Source organism: Microcaecilia unicolor, chromosome 3 (genome assembly GCF_901765095.1).
Source record: "Microcaecilia unicolor chromosome 3, aMicUni1.1, whole genome shotgun sequence".
NCBI classification, from domain to species: Eukaryota; Metazoa; Chordata; class Amphibia; order Gymnophiona; family Siphonopidae; genus Microcaecilia; species Microcaecilia unicolor.
The window spans coordinates 256,704,127-256,724,198 of record NC_044033.1 but is presented as its reverse complement, the minus strand read 5'-3'; the positions used below and the strand labels follow the sequence as shown (position 1 = coordinate 256,724,198).

At 47.6% G+C, this 20,072-nt stretch overlaps 2 protein-coding genes across 5 annotated transcripts in view; one reads left to right on the top strand and one right to left on the bottom strand.

The window, feature by feature from the left end:
* Nucleotides 1–347: 347 nt before the first annotated feature.
* On the top strand, nt 348–17,460 carry SCAF1 (SR-related CTD associated factor 1). 3 transcript variants are annotated; one of them, XM_030198007.1, is made up of 11 exons: nt 348–475; nt 4,487–4,686; nt 6,138–6,213; nt 6,419–6,531; nt 6,794–6,930; nt 7,108–7,229; nt 7,757–11,197; nt 11,584–11,666; nt 12,408–12,644; nt 16,204–16,332; nt 16,669–17,460. In XM_030198007.1, the coding sequence occupies exons 2-11, from the start codon at nt 4,510–4,512 to the stop codon at nt 16,855–16,857; spliced, it is 4,704 nt and encodes a 1,567-aa protein (XP_030053867.1). In that variant the 5' UTR covers nt 348–475; nt 4,487–4,509; the 3' UTR covers nt 16,858–17,460. The 3 variants fall into 3 exon arrangements, with proteins under 3 accessions (XP_030053867.1, XP_030053865.1, XP_030053866.1); XM_030198005.1 differs by having other exon boundaries at nt 12,366–12,644; XM_030198006.1 differs by having other exon boundaries at nt 348–518; nt 12,366–12,644.
* Nucleotides 17,415–20,072, bottom strand: part of IRF3 (interferon regulatory factor 3) — a 40,394-nt gene continuing 37,736 nt past the window's right edge. For both annotated transcript variants that reach the window (XM_030198008.1, XM_030198009.1), the window contains one exon: nt 17,415–17,703. In XM_030198008.1, coding sequence (XP_030053868.1) covers nt 17,551–17,703 — 153 coding nt within the window. In that variant the 3' untranslated portion in view covers nt 17,415–17,550. The remainder of the gene's footprint in view (nt 17,704–20,072) is intronic.

Genomic DNA, 20,072 nt, shown 5'->3' with positions numbered 1-20,072 from the left:
TAATGGTAGGGGTTAAACAGTGAGGGGGCGTCAGGCCTCCTCCTTTCCCCTCAGGTTTTACATATTTCCTTGGCAAGGAGTGTTGCTTTGGTTGCAGGCCGCGGCACTGTCACCCTGCGCGGGTTCTGCCGGGAGTTGTAGTCCTCTATCTCCTTCATTCGCCTTTGTGCTCCCGTCTGGGGACTTCGCCTCCCAGGGGTCAGCGCAGTGGCGCGTCGGTGCCGGCTGGTGCGCGGGAGGAATGGTGTGCGCATGAGCGGGCGATGTGCATGCCGGGTGTAGTAGTTCGTTTCCCCTCGATCTCGGCGCTGCCTCCGCGTCTCCGGACTACAAGTGCCGTGATGCAGCGCGCGCGCCGGAGCTGCGGGGTAAGATGGCGGCCGCGGCGGCCCTGCGGAGACTCCTTTTGTTGTAGCGGCCGGAGCGGGAGGTGCGGGCGGCCGGGGAGCGGCGAGGTGAAGCCCAGGGCGGCCAGGTGGGTGCGGAGACCGGACTGGATCGGAGGGAGGGGAATGGAGGTGAGGGGGGGCTGCGAGTTGGAGCCTCTCATTTCACTGTCAATTTCTCTTGTTGGGGGAGGGTTGAATTCAGTGTTAGTATTTCTGTTTGAGTGGGGGAAGGTTAATAGAAGTTTTCTTGTGGGGGTGTTGTTAAGTGATAACTCTTCCCTCCCCTGAGAAAGAATTAGTAACACTCAACTGCCCCCCCCCCAACAGGAAATTACATTAACCTCCCTCTTCCCCCTCCTCAAAAAGAATTAGTAACTTTCTAACACCCCCTACAACCAGGAAAATTATGTTAAGTTCCCAATAAATCTCTCTCCCTGAAAAGAGATACTGACAATAAACTGTGTTTACCATTCAGTAAAGTATTAATCTCCCCCCCCCCCTTAAAGAGGTGACATTTACCTCCATCTCCTAACCAGAAAAATGACATTAACCTCCTACCCCCCTCAAAAAGAATTAGTAACACTCAACTCTCCCCCCCCCAAAAAAAATCAGGAAATTACATTAACCTCCCACTCCCCACCTGAAAAAAAAAGTAATTAGTAACGTTCAACTCCCCCCCCCCCCCCCAAGAAAATGAACCACCTACTCTCTCCCCTCAACACCACTCCTAACAGAGAGAAATACCAACACTGAATACAATCCAAACCAGAAAAATAACATTGTCTCCCCCCCCCCACCCACCAAAGAGTAATACTGACACTTAACTCCTCCCCCATTAGGAAAATAACACTGCCATGGGTGAATGAATCTCTTAATAAAGGCAGTTAATAAGTTCATTACTTCCCACTGTCCCCCACCAGCAGGAAAGACATTAAGCTCCCAGTGAGGTTACTGTGCAATTGCTTGTGGACTTTTCTATCCTTTTACTGGGTTTCCTTTTCATTTTATGGTTTTGTTATGTTTTATTTTGTAAACTGCTGTACTCCAAAAAGGCAAGCTGTACAGAAAATGTAATAAACCAAAATACACACACAGGGGGGGTTAATGTCATTTTTTGGGGGGTGGGGGGGTGAGTTTAGTGTTCATGTTTCTCAGTGGATTGGGAGGTTAATACATTTTTGTTTATTTGGGGGAGATGGAATTGAGTGTTAATTTCTTTGAGTTGGGGGTGGATTTCAGTATTAGCATCTCTCTTTGTTGGGAGGTTAATGTCATTTATTTTAGTTGTTTAGTGTTAGTATTTATCTGTGGATTGGGAGGTTAATATAATCTTTTTTTTTTTTAATTTGGGGGGGATAGAATTGAGTGCTAATTTATTTATTTGAGCTGGTGGTTGGTGTCTTGGATGGTACCAGTGCAGATGCCCCCTCAACTTTGTGTTGTGGGGAAGTTTGGCTCTGATGCCCTCTTTGGTCCCATTTATGTTAAGGCACAGCTTATTTTATTTTCTCATACATAGAGGATCTTTTGTTTTCTCTCACTGTAAATCCCCCCCTCCTCTTATTCCCTCAGCCCCAGGGTATGGTGGGAAAATGCGCTGCTTGGCTAAGCTGACCCTGTGCGAGGCTCAGTGGCAGATGAGCTTGGTTCGAGCAGACACTAACCTCAAGTAACATTTCTACACCTGGATACCTCAGATATGTGCTTACTGGAAACCAGGACTCTGGTCAGACCTGGAAGGGCTCATGATTTTAAACCTGTGACTGTGTGCTGGTATTACTGTGGGAGCAGTACTGGCAGGACTTATTGGCCAGGATTGGCAGCTGCTTTTACCAGCTTATGGAGGAAGGCACAGGTTGTCCCTAAGCTCCTTGGAAATGGGGTTAAAAATGAGAGCACACCTCTCTTCCTTCACTCACACTATGATCCTAAAGGCTTATAGCGGGGATGTGGACCAGGGAAGCCAAGGTTCAAATCCCACTGTGGCTCCTTGTGACGTTGGAAAAGTTCCTTACCCTCCACTGCCTCAGATACAAACTGAGATTGTAAGCCCTCCAGGTAATTTCCAAACTAGAACTCAACTTGAGCGCTAACTGAAATGTGTGAGCTAAATCCATAGTCCCTTCTCTTAGCCTCCATAGGGGCTGCTTCTGGTTAACCCGGAAACAGAGGTTAAGAGCATAAGCGTTGCCATACTGGGACAGACCGGAAGTCCATCAAAGTCCAGCCCCAAACAGTACAATACATTTTATGTTGCTTAATCTAAAAATAAGCAGTGGATTTTTCTTTTAGGAAGCTAGCCAAACCTTTTGTAAACCCCGCTAAGCTAACTGCTTTTACTACATTCTTTGGCAACGAATTCCAGAGTTTAATTGCACGTTGAGTACAAAAATATTTTCTCTGATTTGTTTTAACTTTACTACTTAATAGCTTCATTGTGTGCCCCCCAGTCTTAGTATTTTTGGAAAGAGTAAACAAGTGATTCACATCTACCTGTTCCACTCCACTTATTTTATAGACCTGTCTCTCCTCAACCGTCTCTTCTCCAAGCTGAAAAGTCCTAGCCGCTTTAGCCTTTCCTCGTAGGGAAGTCATCCCATCTGCCCAATCACTTTCATCGCCCTTCTCTGTACCTTTACTAATTCCACTATATATTTTTTGAGATGCGGTGACCAGAATTGCACATAGTATTCAAGGTGTGGTCGCACCATGGAGCGATACAAAGGCATTATAATGTCCTCATTTTTGTTTTCCATTCCTTTTTTAATAATACCTAACGTTCTGTTTGCTTTCTTCACCGCTGGCACTGAGCAGAGGTTAGCAGGAGAAATCTGCCCTGATCAAAAATAAAAATACAGCCATTTAGGATAGCTGGTGGGATGTCTGTGATCGGCCAGACCTTGTACAAAGTTGTGACTATTCACTCCACTGTGCTCTGTGTTTGCTTTACTTTATTACCGTATTTTATTTTTGTAAACAAAGGTGGCCAAAAAAAGTTAAAAGCCTCTGTTTTAGTACAAATTCACATCTGCCGAGAGCATTCTGCACCTGTATTGCCTGCTTTCCGCTCCTTAGATCGTAATCAAGGGCTAAGAAGTGAGGGATAGGCTGTTCTAATGTTCTAAGTATTGCACAGTGATTCCACGCGAGGTATTGTTGCTCAGTGCTGGTGCTTATTTTTGCGGTATTATACATAGGCGTTGGATTGGAGGATGGTCGCTAAGTTTAGGAGTTATGTCTCAGGGTGCAAAAAAACGAATATAAATCTTGAGCTAAAATGGCTGTGAGGTTTATGTTAAAATAAATTGTGCCCAGTTCATTAGGGATCTGGGCAAACCCGGAGGCAGATGCAGAAACCTTGCATTAGAAGTGTGTTGCAGCCCATAGCACTACTACAGCTTTAAGAAACCATGTGCTAACATTTTACTCCTAATGCAATAGGCTGAGCCCAAAAATGAGTGTTGACATGGGAGAGCCCACCAGATGCACGTGTGATACCAGTGTTTATGTGCAGTGTAGCATGTGCAGAAGATACAGGTGCTGATAGCACAGACCCCTATGTGCGTACACCTCTCAACAGTCCTACACTTGTTATGAAAGCTAGCAAAAAGTTGCAGTCTTTTATGCTCACAGTAAATAGAAGAAACAGGCATTAAATCCTCACCAACGCTGGCCTCCGAAGGAGCTTCCTTTGACGTCACCTCAGATCTTATGTCAAACCCCTAGTGTTGAGCGCAGCCTTTTGGTCTTCTGTGCACTTCTCTGCATCTCTAACAGTCTTATTAGCATGGGATTTAAATGTGCTGGTGCCAATGCGAGGCTTTTCATGTGATATACTCGGGCGCCGGACCTGTTTTCACACAGGGTATCCACAAAATTATGCACTAAAGCTGAGCTAACCAGTGCACTTTATTGCATCGGTGTTGGGTAAGAGAGCAGAGAGTCTCCGTAAGTCTATAGAACAGGATCTTGGCAGCCGTGTTGTGAAGGGTTACATGGGCTGGAGAGTGGTGGATGTGTACAAGAAACTTTGCATTCAGAGAAGACCTGAGAATACACTGCTGTTCTCACTGAGCACCTTGTGTTTTCTTCTTTAGGCTCACTGCTAGAGGTTACAGGGATGGAGGAGGAGGGCAGTCATGACCAGAAGAGTCCTGAGGATGATCCATCGAGGGCTGGTGAAGGAGGCACTTCTACATCTGCAAAGAAGACAGAAACGCAGGAAACGCGGGCAACCCTGCAGCAAACAGAAACCTGCCGACCACCAGTCCTATGTAGTGGATTGATCCTGGACTTGGTAAGGTATCCCAGATCTATACACCCTTTTCTCTCTTGCAAATCTTCCTCTTCCCCACCCAGGGTCAGCTGAAATCTTATTTTTGCCGATAAGTTATATGCACCATTTTCTAGTAAGAATGGGATTGATGGACACCATTGTCGCGTATTTTGAAGACATGGAGACTCTTATGGTTTCCTCTGGACTTTTGTATTCTCCGGTGAAAATTGAAGTGAAATGTTTTAGACTCGCACTAACGCTGCAATATCATATGAAGAAGGTTGTGCAATCGTGTTTCATAAAACGGTATATTGTGCAGATTGAGACCATTTTATTGATAGACAAGTTTCGGACGGTTTTAGCATTGAAATGCCCATTTTTTTCTGGGTTCCCAATTACTACCTTTAAAGCATTGCATTAGAGAAATCACAGTTTGACCATTTGTACTGGCTGCCTGTTTATTATAGGATCAAGCGTTGATGCTGATGTTCAGATCAGTTCAGGGGTTGTTATTGGTTAGGGCAGCACATCCCAAACGAGTCACGGTCTCGCCCGCATCTGGGGTTGTTACCTGTGCAGGTACTCGATGGGTTGTAGTCACAGAAAGATGGATAAAAGTTGGGTTACTGGATCTGTGACGTTAACTGCATACACGCTTCTTCTCTTCCATTGTGAGCCTGTTTCTGGAATTTGTATGTTCTGCCTTGTGTTAAGGGAGCTTTTTCAGTGGTTGAAGCAGCTTTTTGCAGTTCATTATCTGTACATATTGGAGAGGTTACAGAGTAAATTACTTTTCACAAGCAGGTAAAGATGTGATTATCTTTTAAGGCTTTTGTTTAGTTTTTAAGTAGCAGCTTGCATTTTATTTGTTTTATGTTTCAACGGTTTTTATTGATGACAAGTCATACATCACAATTTATCCTCTGCACAACAATTACAAAACAATCTTATTATTTAAAGGCTGGAACATAACAAAAATAAACAGATATATAATATTACTGACAGTCCTCAAACTTTTTAGTTTTAACCCCCCCTCCTCCCCGTGTTTTATTTCTCTTGTGATTGTTTTATATTTGTTGTAACCGCTGAGTCATTGCGTATTATGTGGAATAGAAGCTTGTTAAACGTTTATATTAGATGAAATTCATGCATTATCACAGTGACTGCAGTTTTAAAATCCAAGTGATATGTGTGGCAGACTTGCAGGAGGTCATAGCAGCAGAGCTGCAAGCTATAGACACCACTTGCAATGCTCAGAAGTGTGTTTTAAGGGAGGGGGCTTGGATGAGCTGTAGAAGGCTACTCAACGCGCTTAGCTGTGAAAGAAAGAAGACTGCTCTGGTGCTCAGTACCGGCTTATTCTCCGCCAGCTCGAGGCTGCTTTTAGGCCCCCTCAAGTTCAGCGCATGGTGATTCCCCCCCCCCCCCCCTTCCATCTCTTTATTTTTCTATTTTCTCTCACTTTGTTTCAGAGGTGTGTGCAGGAAGCAGTGGGGAGCAGCCCAAGACCCCAGAACGAGAGCAGAGAGGATCAATGTGAAATGCCAGGTATTTTATCCTGCTGTTGAACTCCACTGACACTCTGTGTCTTCTGAAATTTATTGTCTTGTCTGTCCTGAGCCCTGGACACAGTATCGCATGCTTTCCTCCCTCTGCCATTCACAGCAGGCATGTGTTCTGTGTGTCCCCTTCAGATTTTTGTCCTCTAGGCCTTGCCCGTGAATGGTGCTAACTCTCCCTTTCTTGCTTTCAGATGCAGAGGAACTTTTCATCAGGAGATGGCAGCTGTGTCAGAAGAAGCGACCTGTGAAGGAGGGTGCTGGGGAGATGGGAACGACTGTCCTGGAAGAGGGCACCGGAAGGGCCGTGAGTATAATAACCCTTGACTGCTGGCTTGAGGTGGTGTTTGGAACAGAAGAAAGTTGTTCTCCTCCATTTGTAACTCATATAGGTTATTGTTGGATTCAGTCTTACCGTCCTGTAGGTTACTAGTAAATTTGAATACATCTTGCCATGGTTATTACTGGATTAATTTGTGTACTGTTTTGGCTATTGAGTGACAATTTTGTTTTCTTAGTGCTTTGTACTGGCAGACAGTGACCAAGCCACGATTCTCTCTCTCTCCTAGGCTCCCGAAGCTGCCCTGGGCGTGCTCTGCAGCCTGGCCAGGGCCCTGGAGTACCTGGAAAAGATGTGCAGTGGAAGCCCTGTGCACCCTCACTCCTGTCCTGACTTGGCGGGGACCACGGAGTCAGGAGTTACTTAGTGAGTATAGACACAGGTGACTCAGAAAGGGATGGTAGGGTAAATGTAGTCTTTATATTTTGACAGGCAGGCAGGCTGGCTATTTGGGTTTCCCTGCTGCTGTTCCAGGGATCAGCCAGCTTGGTGTAAGGGATAAAAACTGGTTCTGGATCTCATTCTTTCATCTCTTGGCTGCAGTGAGGATGAGGAGGTGGCCGAGGTGGAGCTGGTGGCTGAGGTGTGGATGGATCATGTAGGAACTTATCCCACTCTGCAGTCTGTTTTCAGAAGAGATCAGCACCGCAGAATGAAAAAATCAGGTACGATGGTGAGAGAACTGATGAACATCCTTCCCTGCTGCAACCTCAGAACTACAGATCCTTCTGATAAACCAACCTTCTTTTGAAGATGCATCTCCAAAAACTGAGGTGCAGTGTCAGAGCCTTAGATACGTCTCCTGAGGCAACCCTCTCAAACTCGGAGGCCTCTCTCCTGATAGAGATGCATCAAAACTTGAAGTTCCTCCCCCAAAACCAGAAGCTTCTTTTCTAATTGGTATCACCCAATCTTGATTGCCCCTCCCCTAATGGACACATTGACCCTCAAAAACCTGAAGCTCCACTCCTGAATGGCTCCTGGGTCCCCTGTGTGTTTACCTTCACATGAATGTATTTGGCTTCTTGTTATTTCTGCATAGCTTCATGTCTGGCTCCCCTCTCTACCTCTTCCGTCCCCTCCCCCTCAGTTTTTTATCCCTTTACTGTTTGTTGTTTTTTTTCTGTGAGAAATTCTGTTTTAAAGAAATAATTCCTTTCCTTGTAATGGTATGTCCTTTCTCTTTCTACAGCGTGCCTTCAGCCACCCGCATATTCTTGGAAAAGCAGACAGTTGCCCTTCCCTCTCTGTAGCAGCTTGTTCAGTGCCCTGCCTCTCAGAGACTCTAAAAGCTCACCAGATATGCCCTATCTGCAGGGGACCGTGGGCCCCAGGACTAGATTTAACAGACCCGATGGCTATGGAGAGTTGGAGTCTGTTTCTGGGGAGCTTGATGACACTCAGGGGCCTCCTGCCCTCTCTACTTCTGTGGAAGATCCCTTCAGCACTTTCTTTAGTCGAAGAGCAGTGGACACCGTGAGGTCTGGTTGGACATCTGAATCCACTGTGGAGCAGGATTCGGGTCCTCAATGCTGGGGACTGACTCTGGGAAATGGGAATGGGGTGTCAAATGGACAGCAAAGGCCTCTGAATGAAGGAGGTGGGAACTCTTCCACCTCTGGTACTCAGTGTTCACAAGCACCCATGAACGCCCTGGAGAAAGCTGATTCCAGCTGCTCCTCCCCTCCCTCCTCTGCTTCCTTTTCTCCTGCTTCTTTCTCCTCGCAACCCCAAGACCTGCCGGGCAGTGGCTTGTGCTCTCTTAGGTCTCAGGACCTAGATATTTATGACCCTTTCCACCCCACTGATGAGGAGAATGTGAATGGGGACTTTGGCTTTGGAGACTCCCCTGAGAAGGGAGCAGAGGATCAGGAGGATCAGAAGTACGACCCTTTCGACCCCACTGGATCCAACCCCAGCTCTTCTGTACAGAGTCCCTCTCCATATGAAGACGACGATGAGGAAGATGAGGGTAACATCTCCCACCCTGAGGACAGGATCTCGGAAGCGCTAGCGGGTATCTATGATGACAACAGTTTGAGTCAGGATTTTCCTTTCTTGGAGAAGGAGGACCTGCAACCGGAGCCTGGACCTCTCAGCAGAGAGCCTGAGACCACCCTTGAGAAAGAGACACCAGCTGATCCTACACAAGCCTCCTGCCTAACTTCCAAAGACTCTGCTCAGGCTGAGCCCACTCCCGAGTTGTACAGTCCAAGCTCCAGCATCGATATGGGGCTCCAGATTGACCCTGAGCCAGTGTCACCGGCACCATCGGATGAGCCCATCAATGAAGAACCAACTGGGGCCGATTCCACAGATAAACTGCCTCCAAAGAGTCCTGAGGTGACACTGGAACCCAGGAGAAGAGTTTTTGCTGTAGATATCTGCAAAGAAGAATTTGCTTCCGAAGCTGAGCCCAAGTCTAAACTAGAGATTAAAGTTTCCTTGGAGTCCATCCCAAAAGTAGAACCGAAGCCATACCTGCGGCTGGAAAAAAGCACCAAGCTGAGTGGCGAACCAAAGGCACGCCACAAGTCTCGGCGCTCTAGCGAAAGGAGGGACCGTAGCGGTAAGGAGAGTGAGCGAAAATACGAGGACTCAGAAATCGAGGAAGGCGAGATTGTTCCACAGGAGGAGGACCGCTTCAGCCCCATGCGCCTGTTCCGCAGCCGCTGCCGCATCCTGGAACGTCCTTTGCGAGTGGTGGAAGGGGACGATTTCCTCTCGCTCCATGCTGACTCAGATGAGGAAGGTACTCTGCAGATAGACTTTGGAGAGAACCAGGCAGACACCAGGTGGAAGGGGGTTGACCTGAGGCGAAAGATTACTAATCAGCGGCGAGAGAGGTATCGCAAGCAATCTGCTTCCCCCTCCGAGGCCAAAAGGCCGTCTAAGTCACGATCAGGTTCCAGCTCTCGCGGTCGGAAAAAAGCCAAGAGGGAACGCAAGAGGTCCAGAGAACGTAAACGTTCCAAAGAGGAACGAGCTGGACAGACATCTTGGTCCCAAACCAAGAAAGCAAGGTCGAAATCGAAGGACCGCAAGCGCTCACACCAGAAGACGTCCCGCTCTCGGTCCTGGTCCCCTTCTATTAGCACCAGCATCTCTGCTGTAGGCTCCTCCCGCACATCCACAGAAAGGAGAAAAAGCAGGCACTCCAAAGAGAAGAGACGTCGGTGGTCCCGCTCTGCTAGCACTGAACGATCCCGGAAGGATAAACGCAAAGACAAGCATCGCCCAGAAGGGAAGAAAAAAAAAAAGCGCTCCCGGTCCAAATCGAGGGAGAGAAGATCCCACCGTTCAAGCGAGCGTAGGGAAAAGAACAAGGAGAGAGAGAGACGGCATATCCTGGATGAAGCTAAGCCTGAGATACCCTTGCTAACTGAGAGGAGGCGACGCGACCACAGGACTGTGGTGCCTCCCTCCATCCAGGATCTCAATGACAATGACCTCTTCACCATCAAAAGGACCATCACCGTCAACCCTACAGAGAAGCTGGACAATGCCCGGGACCTGCTGCGTACACCGGAACGTGTTGGCAAACGGGAAGTGCTCTATGACTCGGAAGGTCTGAGCTTTGAAACTTTCTCTGACCGGGAGCCGCTAGATGACAGAGACAGCAAAAGTAGAGTGTTTGAGAGGCATGCGAGTAAGCCAGAGACTAGCAAGAGGAAGAGCTCTCTGGAGTATGAAAAGAGAGTAGAGGAGGAGGACAGTAAGCAGAAAGCTAGCAAAGAACGTGAGAGGAGTCGGAGCTACTCGGATGACCGTTCCAGTCGGGAGCGCTGCAAGAGGTTCAAGGAGAGTCCTCATTCTGAGATGGAGGCTCTGAGGGCTGAAAAGGAGAAAGTACACATTGAGAGAGAGAGAACCCCCAAGAAGCTGAAGGCCACTCACAAGGGCACATCCAGCCGGAAAGTTAAGCTGCAGTCGAAGGTCGCCGTGCTGATTAGGGAAGGGGTGAGCAGCACCACCTCTGTGAAAGAGGCTGGCTCCATTGGCGTCAAATTCAGCCGAGACAAGGAGAGCCGCTCCCCCTTCATCAAGTCTGAGGAGAAGCTACCAGACTTCAAGGTGGGAAGACCCAAGCTGGAGGAGGTGGAGCCCACAGAACTGGTTTTCAAGCCCAAAAAAGTCAAGGGTTTGAAAACAAAGACTGGTGTTAAGAAAGCCAAAAGTCTCACTGCTGCTGGTGGTACCATGGGCATATCAACAATGACTGGCAAACTGAAAGGCACAGGTGAGAAAAAGAAGAAAAAGTTGAAAAGCAAGAACTCCTTAAAAAAGTCCAAAGCGGATAGCTGCAGCAAGGAGGTACCCAGCCCTCCTCGAGCCACCGAGGAGCCCATCTGGTCCGGCTCGGAGCAGTCAGAGAGCAAGGAAAAGCCTGCCAGCCCAGACAAGCCACCCACAGAGCAGGAGCTAACTCCCGACTCTCAGACAGTGGACAGCAGCTGTAAGACCCCTGATGTCTCTTTTCTGCCTGAAGAGGCTCCGCCTGATCAACTGGAGAAAGCAGAGTCGGAAGTGGACAGCATATCTGAGCCCAAAGAGGAGCCGCGAGCACAAGCCACCCAGATGCCGTGGAACCTCCAAGGAGGTGTGGACTGCACCACGAGTGGCGTGCTGGCATGTGAGTATCGAGCTGGGCACTTCACTGCATTGAGTAGAGAAATGACATTTAGTGCAAACATCCAATGCACTTCACCTTGAGCGTATCTAGGGGCAGGCCCAGATCACGAGGGATGCCAGAGGAGCACCCCCTCTGTATCTTGGCCAGCACTTATATGCCCTCGTTATCCCTGGGATCTGGGTGTGCACATAGATGCCGTTGGTCGCATTGTATTTTTGTTTATAATTGGCCTTGTAATGTTCTGGTTGTGTGAGTGCTCTTCATTTCTGTCAGATATCCAGCACACCTGATTCATTATTAGTGCATAGCTTGCTAAGTATGAAAACTATCCCCTCCCTGTTTAAAAAAGCAGTTTCAAAATGCTTGCACTTTGCTTTTTCTTCCAGTGACCGCTTTGCTGTTTAAGATGGAAGAGGCAAACCTGGCAAGTCGGGCAAAAGCCCAGGAGCTGATCCAAGCCACCAATCAGGTAAGGAGAAAACAGATCTCAGAGAGTAGAAATCCATCTTGTCATGCAGCACTGCACGTGGGGCACAGGGTCAGCATTCTGCTGCTTACACTGTGGCATTTCACATGAGGCACAGAGCGACTTGCTTATTATCTCACTGTGTGGGTTAAGAAGTGCAGGATCAATTGATGCTACTGCTCTGTCACACAGTACCACTTGCAAAAGGTTGGGTCATACTGCAGGTCAGTTTCTGCTAAGATGTGTGCGTACACTGAAAAAGCCACAGCCTGTGGGTTAATATGAGGGAAGATGAGAAGGTCTGGACTAGAGAGAGACAACAATGCATGTGGGCATATGGTGGGCAGCGGATTTGCAGGGGAGCAGCACTGCTGTATGTTGTGTGGAGGGGGTTGTGCGTATGTGGATGTGTGCCTGCTGTATGCATTGGGGGGGGGGGGGGGGGAATGAGAGAGGGTGTGTGGAGATTTCCACTTGAGCAGCACTGCTGTATGTGTGTGTGGGAGGGGGGATGAGAAGGGGGTGTGTGCATATGAGCAGCACTGCTGTATGTGTGACAGGGGGAATGAGAGAGGGTGTGTGTGCATGGAGATCTGCATGGGAGCAGCACCGCTGTATGCGTTGGGGATGTGCATGGGAGCTGTTCTCGGTCCTGTACGGGATCATGTGGGATGCTGAGTGTCTTTCTCCTTTTGCGCATAGATCCTTAATCAGACCAAACCCTCTACCTCTCTGACTGTACAGCCCCCTCCACCACCGCCACCATTGCACACACCTGTGGCCCACTCAGCACCTTCGTACCTCCTGCACAGCTCTCTGGGCTGCAGCTCCAGCCCCCCATCTCCTCCTGGGCTCCCTGGCAGCCTCACCCAAGGTTCTTCAAGTACCCTCTCCAGCATGTTCTTCACAGCTTCTTCCAGTAGTGAGACCGGAAAGAGAGAAGGCAGCACCAGCTCAGACGGCCGAGGGGACACGGATAAGGTAAGCCGAAGCAGCCGCAATACCACCGTCACAGTTAGAATTTGAACATTGCTGTTAACAGGTTGTTCATGGGACCCGTAGACCAGTGGTGCAGGAACCGATCGAGACTAGAGAATGATGTGGGGACAAAGTTTGTCCCCGTTCCTGCCCCATCCCCGTGAACTCTGTCCCCTTCCACAGAAGCCTCAAACAGATCAGTACACTAGGAGGGACCCAACAGCCAAAAAAAAGTAAAGTCAGAAACAACACAGTTTATATCTAATTGTTTGACTACCCTTAATGTAATACTGGTAGTGGTAGCAAGCAATAATGGAACAATGATGGAATATTCATTCACATAGCAAACAGCCCAAGCCAACAGATTTATTTTCCAAATTCCAATGAGCGTAATTAACTTTGTATGAACTTGTTGCCGTGGCTACTTTGTGAAATAGTAATAAAATAAGGCAAGTGCATTTTTATAATATACCATCTCGCTGCATTCCACAAAGTAAAAAGAGCAAGTTCCCAGTTCCCACATGCCATCTAAGAGATTAATTTGCAAATGTAAGTTTACAGAATGCAGTACTAGGAAACTAAATACATACAGTGGTGGAAATAAGTATTTGATCCCTTGCTGATTTTGTAAGTTTGCCCACTGACAAAGACATGAGCAGCCCATAATTGAAGGGTAGGTTATTGGTAACAGTGAGAGATAGCACATCACAAATTAAATCCGGAAAATCACATTGTGGAAAGTATATGAATTTATTTGCATTCTGCAGAGGGAAATAAGTATTTAATCCCTCTGGCAAACAAGACCTAATACTTGGTGGCAAAACCCTTGTTGGCAAGCACAGCGGTCAGACGTCTTCTGTAGTTGATGATGAGGTTTGCACACATGTCAGGAGGAATTTTGGTCCACTCCTCTTTGCAGATCATCTCTAAATCATTAAGAGTTCTGGGCTGTCGCTTGGCAACTCGCAGCTTCAGCTCCCTCCATAAGTTTTCAATGGGATTAAGGTCTGGTGACTGGCTAGGCTACTCCATGACCCTAATGTGCTTCTTCCTGAGCCACTCCTTTGTTGCCTTGGCTGTATGTTTTGGGTCATTGTCGTGCTGGAAGACCCAGCCACGACCCATTTTTAAGGCCCTGGCGGAGGGAAGGAGGTTGTCACTCAGAATTGTACGGTACATGGCCCCATCCATTCTCCCATTGATGCGGTGAAGTAGTCCTGTGCCCTTAGCAGAGAAACACCCCCAAAACATAACATTTCCACCTCCATGCTTGACAGTGGGGACGGTGTTCTTTGGGTCATAGGCAGCATTTCTCTTCCTCCAAACACGGCGAGTTGAGTTCATGCCAAAGAGCTCAATTTTTGTCTCATCTGACCACAGCACCTTCTCCCAATCACTCTCGGCATCATCCAGGTGTTCACTGGCAAACTTCAGACGGGCCGTCACATGTGCCTTCCGGAGCAGGGGGACCTTGCGGGCACTGCAGGATTGCAATCCGTTATGTCGTAATGTGTTACCAATGGTTTTCGTGGTGACAGTGGTCCCAGCTGCCTTGAGATCATTGACAAGTTCCCCCCTTGTAGTTGTAGGCTGATTTCTAACCTTCCTCATGATCAAGGATACCCCACGAGGTGAGATTTTGCGTGGAGCCCCAGATCTTTGTCGATTGACAGTCATTTTGTACTTCTTCCATTTTCTTACTATGGCACCAACAGTTGTCTCCTTCTCGCCCAGCGTCTTACTGATGGTTTTGTAGCCCATTCCAGCCTTGTGCAGGTGTATGATCTTGTCCCTGACATCCTTAGACAGCTCCTTGCTCTTGGCCATTTTGTAGAGGTTAGAGTCTGACTGATTCACTGAGTCTGTGGACAGGTGTCTTTCATACAGGTGACCATTGCCGACAGCTGTCTGTCATGCAGGTAACGAGTTGATTTGGAGCATCTACCTGGTCTGTAGGGGCCAGATCTCTTACTGGTTGGTGGGGGATCAAATACTTATTTCCCTCTGCAGAATGCAAATAAATTCATATACTTTCCACAATGTGATTTTCCGGATTTAATTTGTGATGTGCTATCTCTCACTGTTACCAATAACCTACCCTTCAATTATGGGCTGCTCATGTCTTTGTCAGTGGGCAAACTTACAAAATCAGCAAGGGATCAAATACTTATTTCCACCACTGTAGCTCACTGCATAGTGAATCACTTATTAATTACTTTAAGTTACAAATATTTCAATCATAATAAAATATCAGTACTAAACACGATTTCAAGATATGAATGCAAGTAACTGAGGGAAGATGTGCAGATTAGAACACAATAGCAGCATATCTAAAGCACAAATGCTGCGAAGACCGTTGAGTGAATGTACAGCAAAGACAGACCCCCACAATGGAATGACATGGTGAACTTTAGAGAGTAAGCGTGTAAGAGATTTATATCGAACCTTGCCCAATTAAAAATGGGCTATAAACGGCAGTTTGAAGAGGATTGGTGGGGGTTTATAAAGCCACTCACATTATCACCTACTTTAGTTTGCTGACCCTCCAGCTACCACTGAACAGAGACTCAGAGGAGATAACAGAGGCAGCCGCTCCTTCCCACATTCTCGTTAGCACAGCAACACTCCCTTAAACCTCATTCATTTGCTAGTACTAGGACAGCCGCAGCAAGAGAGAAAGAAAACACCCTCCCTGACTCGGGAAAACTTTTCCCCACTGCCTACCGAATTTAGTGGATAGGAGACACTCACCACCTGCAGCTCCAGTCTCCAGCAGCCGTCTTAAAGATGTTTACTAAAATGGAAAGGGAACTCAACAGTCGGATTAATGTTCCTTTGGATCCTGGACGCTAGCTGCACCTCAGACAGTTGAGTTCCTGGAGTGACTGAGTCCTCCGGCTCCTCCTCCTGGGCTAATGGGAATGGTGAGTGGTAGGCGGGGAGTTCATGAAGGACGGCGTGATTGCACGGCACTGCAGGCAGGGACTAGCATAGCTGAATGGACAAACGGTAAAAATATAGGCGGTCAATTTACCGCGGGTAGAGGGGTTATTACCACTCCCATAGAGTGGGGAACTAGCCACTGTTTGCACCTACGGTAAAAATGTGAAACTGCAATTACCGCAGTTTGCATTTACCCGCTCCCGTGTCAATCTCTAGTTGAGACCTCTTCGCGCTCTTTTCTGTCTTTCACATTGATCTCTCGTCCTTCTGTGGTCCTTTTTATTTATTTATTTATTTTTAAATGGGTCCAGTAATGGCATACCTTCAGATACACCAGAGCAGGACTGCACAGAAATTCAACCTACCTTTGCTTGGGAGCTGAGAAATACTGAAGGGGTCGGGGTTCCACAGCATCAGTATTTCTCAATCTCCCTCCGCTGGTAGGAGTGCGTGTAACCCCCTCGTTGGGAATGGTCTGGAGCAAAGGATAAGGAATGTGCGTTTTGTGCTAGCACTAAGATGTGTAGACTATCCTTTTTGTATGAGGAGTGAGTGATTCCCATCTCCCCTTTCTAGAATGCTAAATTCAGCCTCTCACCTGCTTTTTGACTATTTCCAGTACCTGAAGAAGCTTCACACACAGGAGCGAGCAGTGGAGGAGGTGAAACTGGCTATTAAACCCTATTATCAGAAGAAGGAAATTACGAAGGAGGAGTACAAGGATATCCTACGTAAAGCAGTACACAAGGTGAGTCCCACTGGGCGTGCAGACTGCCGCAACTTCTGTCAACACTCAGACATGTACTCGGTCCTTTTCCCCTTTCCAGTCACCGCATACATTCTCACCTCCCTTTCATCCACAGACAGACACTCTTCCTCCTCTACCCATCCACCTACAAGCTCAGCCATGCACCCTTCCCCCACCCTACCTTCCAGCCACAGCAGTACAGAGGAGGAGGTGCAGAGCTTCCGACGACAGGGTCTCCAGCTGCAGCCTGCTACCCTCGTGGAAATGCTTATGTTTTAGTGGATGTCAGGCTCACATTTGTACAGGAAGGTACTTAAGTCCAAATTCTCACTGCAGATTTGCCACAGCAAGAGTGGTGAAATTAACCCTGTGAAAGTAAACAATCTGGTGAAAGCCTACGTCCAGCGCTACAAGTACTTCCGGAAGCACGGTAGGAAGATGGACGAGGAGGAGAGCACTAGTTACCGCAGCAGCAGGGAGCAGGCTGGCTTGGACAAGGGCCCTTTCACCTTACCCATGATCTGAGGCTGACCAGCTTGGATGAACAAGGGCCCCTTCCTTTACCCGTCATTGGAGGTCAGCCTGCCAGCCTGTTTTCCTGGAGAAGGATGTTAGCAATTTGCTTTTAAAATGAAGGGAGGGAGAGGGTGTGAAGAAAATTTTCTTTGCCAGTGAAATAAATCTTTATTCAAAGATTTTATGAACTCTATGGATAAATCTTTTAATGAAAACTACAGTAAGAACACCTGTGTGTTTTCTGTGAAGCAGCAGTGGCTACATGGACTGGAAATTGGGGGCTTGTGAGCTGCGTCAGCCTCCGCCTTGCTGGCTCTCACAATTTAGTAGAACTTGTAAGAGGTTTGAGAGGGAAGAACCTCTTGTTCTCTGTAAATATTTCTGTCTCGTTAAGGAGCTGCGCTATGCTGAACTCCCGTGGTTTTATTTCTCTTGCTTAATTTCCATTTCATCAGTCTTCATTTCTTTTGCATGGGTTTCAGTTTCTTGCCCCTGGCCTTCTGGAGCAGGTAAACGTACTTACTCCCCTCACTGTGTTTAACTGAGTTATTAAATGGCCTTGTTGTAAGACTCCATCCCTCACTTTCTGTTTATAAAGAAATATGTTATGTATTTTGGCTGTGGCGTTTTTCTTCTGTTGGATTTTGCAGGGGGCCACAGGGTGGAGGTATGAAGCCAGAGTTCGGTGCTGAGCAGTAAGTCTCAGTGCTCCATCCTCTCTTCAAAATCCTGCAGGCAGCAGAGGAGATTGTCACTGTTGAGTGAGTCCGAGATTTGTAAATCTGAGCTCCGGAGGGAGGATGCTCCAGTGGCGTAACTCATCTCATGCAGCAGCTTAAACACCACAGGGGTGACCTGGGGAGAAGAGAGAGAGATCTCTGTGAATCACATAGATGGAGTATCAAAGAAAAACAGAAGCAGGAGTTATCACTGGCTACATGAGGGTGGCACAAGATCCAGTGAATTACTGTGCACAAGAGAAATCTGTTAATGAGAGAAGCCCTTCCACTGTGTGTGGCTGGTTGCAGATGTTCTGGGGTAGAAAGTGAAAAGGGACAAGAATGCGTATATAATGTGTTTTACAGAATTAAAATAAGCAGTATGGCTTGCCCATAAAAACAAGATCAGGTCATTTCCTGTGGTCTCCCTGCATGTGCTCTCTAAGCCCATCCCTCCACTAGAAGCTTGGAAAGAAGTAAGTCTTTCACTCCTGACCTGAGAAAGCATAAGCCCTTCACCACTCCACACAAACTGGAGATCTGGAGCAAGAATTGAATCTGAACAAGTGCAGAAGCTCCCCATATCCACTTCCCTCTAAGATATTTGGGTGTCTCAGTAGAGAGCGCCTTAAAACCACGCATGGTGAATTGAAAATGGGGCTGGTCTGGAGGCAGTAATTGCAGCCTTAGTGGAGGGAGAGCAGCGAGGGGGGAGGATGTATTTAAATCTCCAGGTAGCTGATAGCTGAGCTGAAGAGCAAAGGTAATACCGGGAGGAACAGAAATGGGAGAGGTTGTTGCTGTAATCTCAAAAAACTGAAAACCCTTCTGGTGCAGAAGAGCCTAAAGGGGGATGTGAAAATCTCCTGGCGAGAGAAAGGGGGTGGGCTGGGAGAATAGTTTTTTTTTTTTTTTATAACAAAGTAGTGTGATAAGGGGGGTTGGCCAGAGCTAGAGGGCTACTGGGGTGTGTAAGGGGGAGGCCCTAACCAGCAGAGGAAAAGACAATAATGCCTATGGGCTGGGCTTAGGTGAGGCTTCAAAAAGCAGAGTTAGTACTCCCTATGAGCAATATTACTTCACGGAAATAATTATTAATAATGAAATTCAAGAACTCTAGGGGAAAAGCACAAGTAATCCTAGCTGGAAAGAAGGTGAGGAAGACCCAGAGCTTAATGGTGTGTAGTGCAGTGCACGGAGAATAAAACGGGGAACGGTAGATGATGAACGGTTAAGGGGTTTAAGAGGTGGGACACAGTGGATCGCAATGCACTGGGAAAGAAGCAGGGTACACACTATGGGTGTGATTTGTTTAATGGGGGTAGAGTGCAGTGAGACACAAACTGGGCACCATACATGGGTCAATGGTCACCGGCTGCAGCGCAGTGCCCTAGAAATAAAACGATGGGCTGGATGGTTAATGGGAGAAGAGCGCAGTGCACTGGGAGTGAAACTGGATGGGCTGAATGGTTAATGGTAGAAGAGCGCAGTGCACTAGGAGTGACACTGGATGGGCTGAATGGTTAATGGGTGAAGAGCACAGTTTACTGTGAGTGAAACTGGATGGGCTGAATGTTTAACTGGAGAAGAGCTTAGCTTTACTGGGAGTGAAACTGGATGGGCTGAATGGTTAATGGGTGAAGAGCACAGTTTACTGGGATTGAAACTGGATGGGCTGAATGGTTAATGGGAGAAGAGCGCAGTGCACTGGGAGGGAATGGTTAATGGGAGAAGAGTGTAGTTTTACTGGGAGTGAAACTGGATGGGCTGAACGGTTAATGGCAGAAGAGTGCAGTGCACTGGACGTGAAACTGGATGGGCTGAATGTTTAATGGGAGTGAAACGATGGGCTGAACGGTTAATGGGAGAAAAGCGCAGTTAACTGGGCGTGAAACTGGATGGGCTGAATGTTTAATGGGAGAAGAGCGTAGTTTTACTGGGAGTGAAACTGTATGGGCTGAATGGTTAATGGGAGAAGAGTGTAGTTTTACTGGGAGTGAAACTGGATGGGCTGAATGGTTAATGGGAGAGGAGCGCAGTGCACTGCGAGTGAATGGTTAATGGGAGAAGAGCGTAGTTTTACTGGGAGTGAAACTGGATGGGCTAATCGGTTAATGGGAGAAGAGTGCAGTGCACTGGGAGTGAAACTGGATGGGTTGAACGGTTAATGGGAGAAAAGCGCAGTTTACTGGGCGTGAAACTGGATGGGGTGAATGTGTAATGGGAGAAGAGTGCAGTGCACCGGGAGTGAAACTGGATAGGCTGAATGGTTAATGGGTGAAGAGCACAGTTTACTGGGAGTGAAACTGGATGGGTTGAATGTTTAACTGGAGAAGAACTTAGCTTTACTGGGAGTGAAACTGGATGGGCTGAATGGTTAATGGGAGAAGAGCGCAGTGCACTGGGAGGGAATGGTTAATGGGAGAAGAGCGTAGTTTTACTGGGAGTGAAACTGGATGGGCTGAACGGTTAATGGGAGAAGAGTGCAGTGCACTGGGAGTGAAA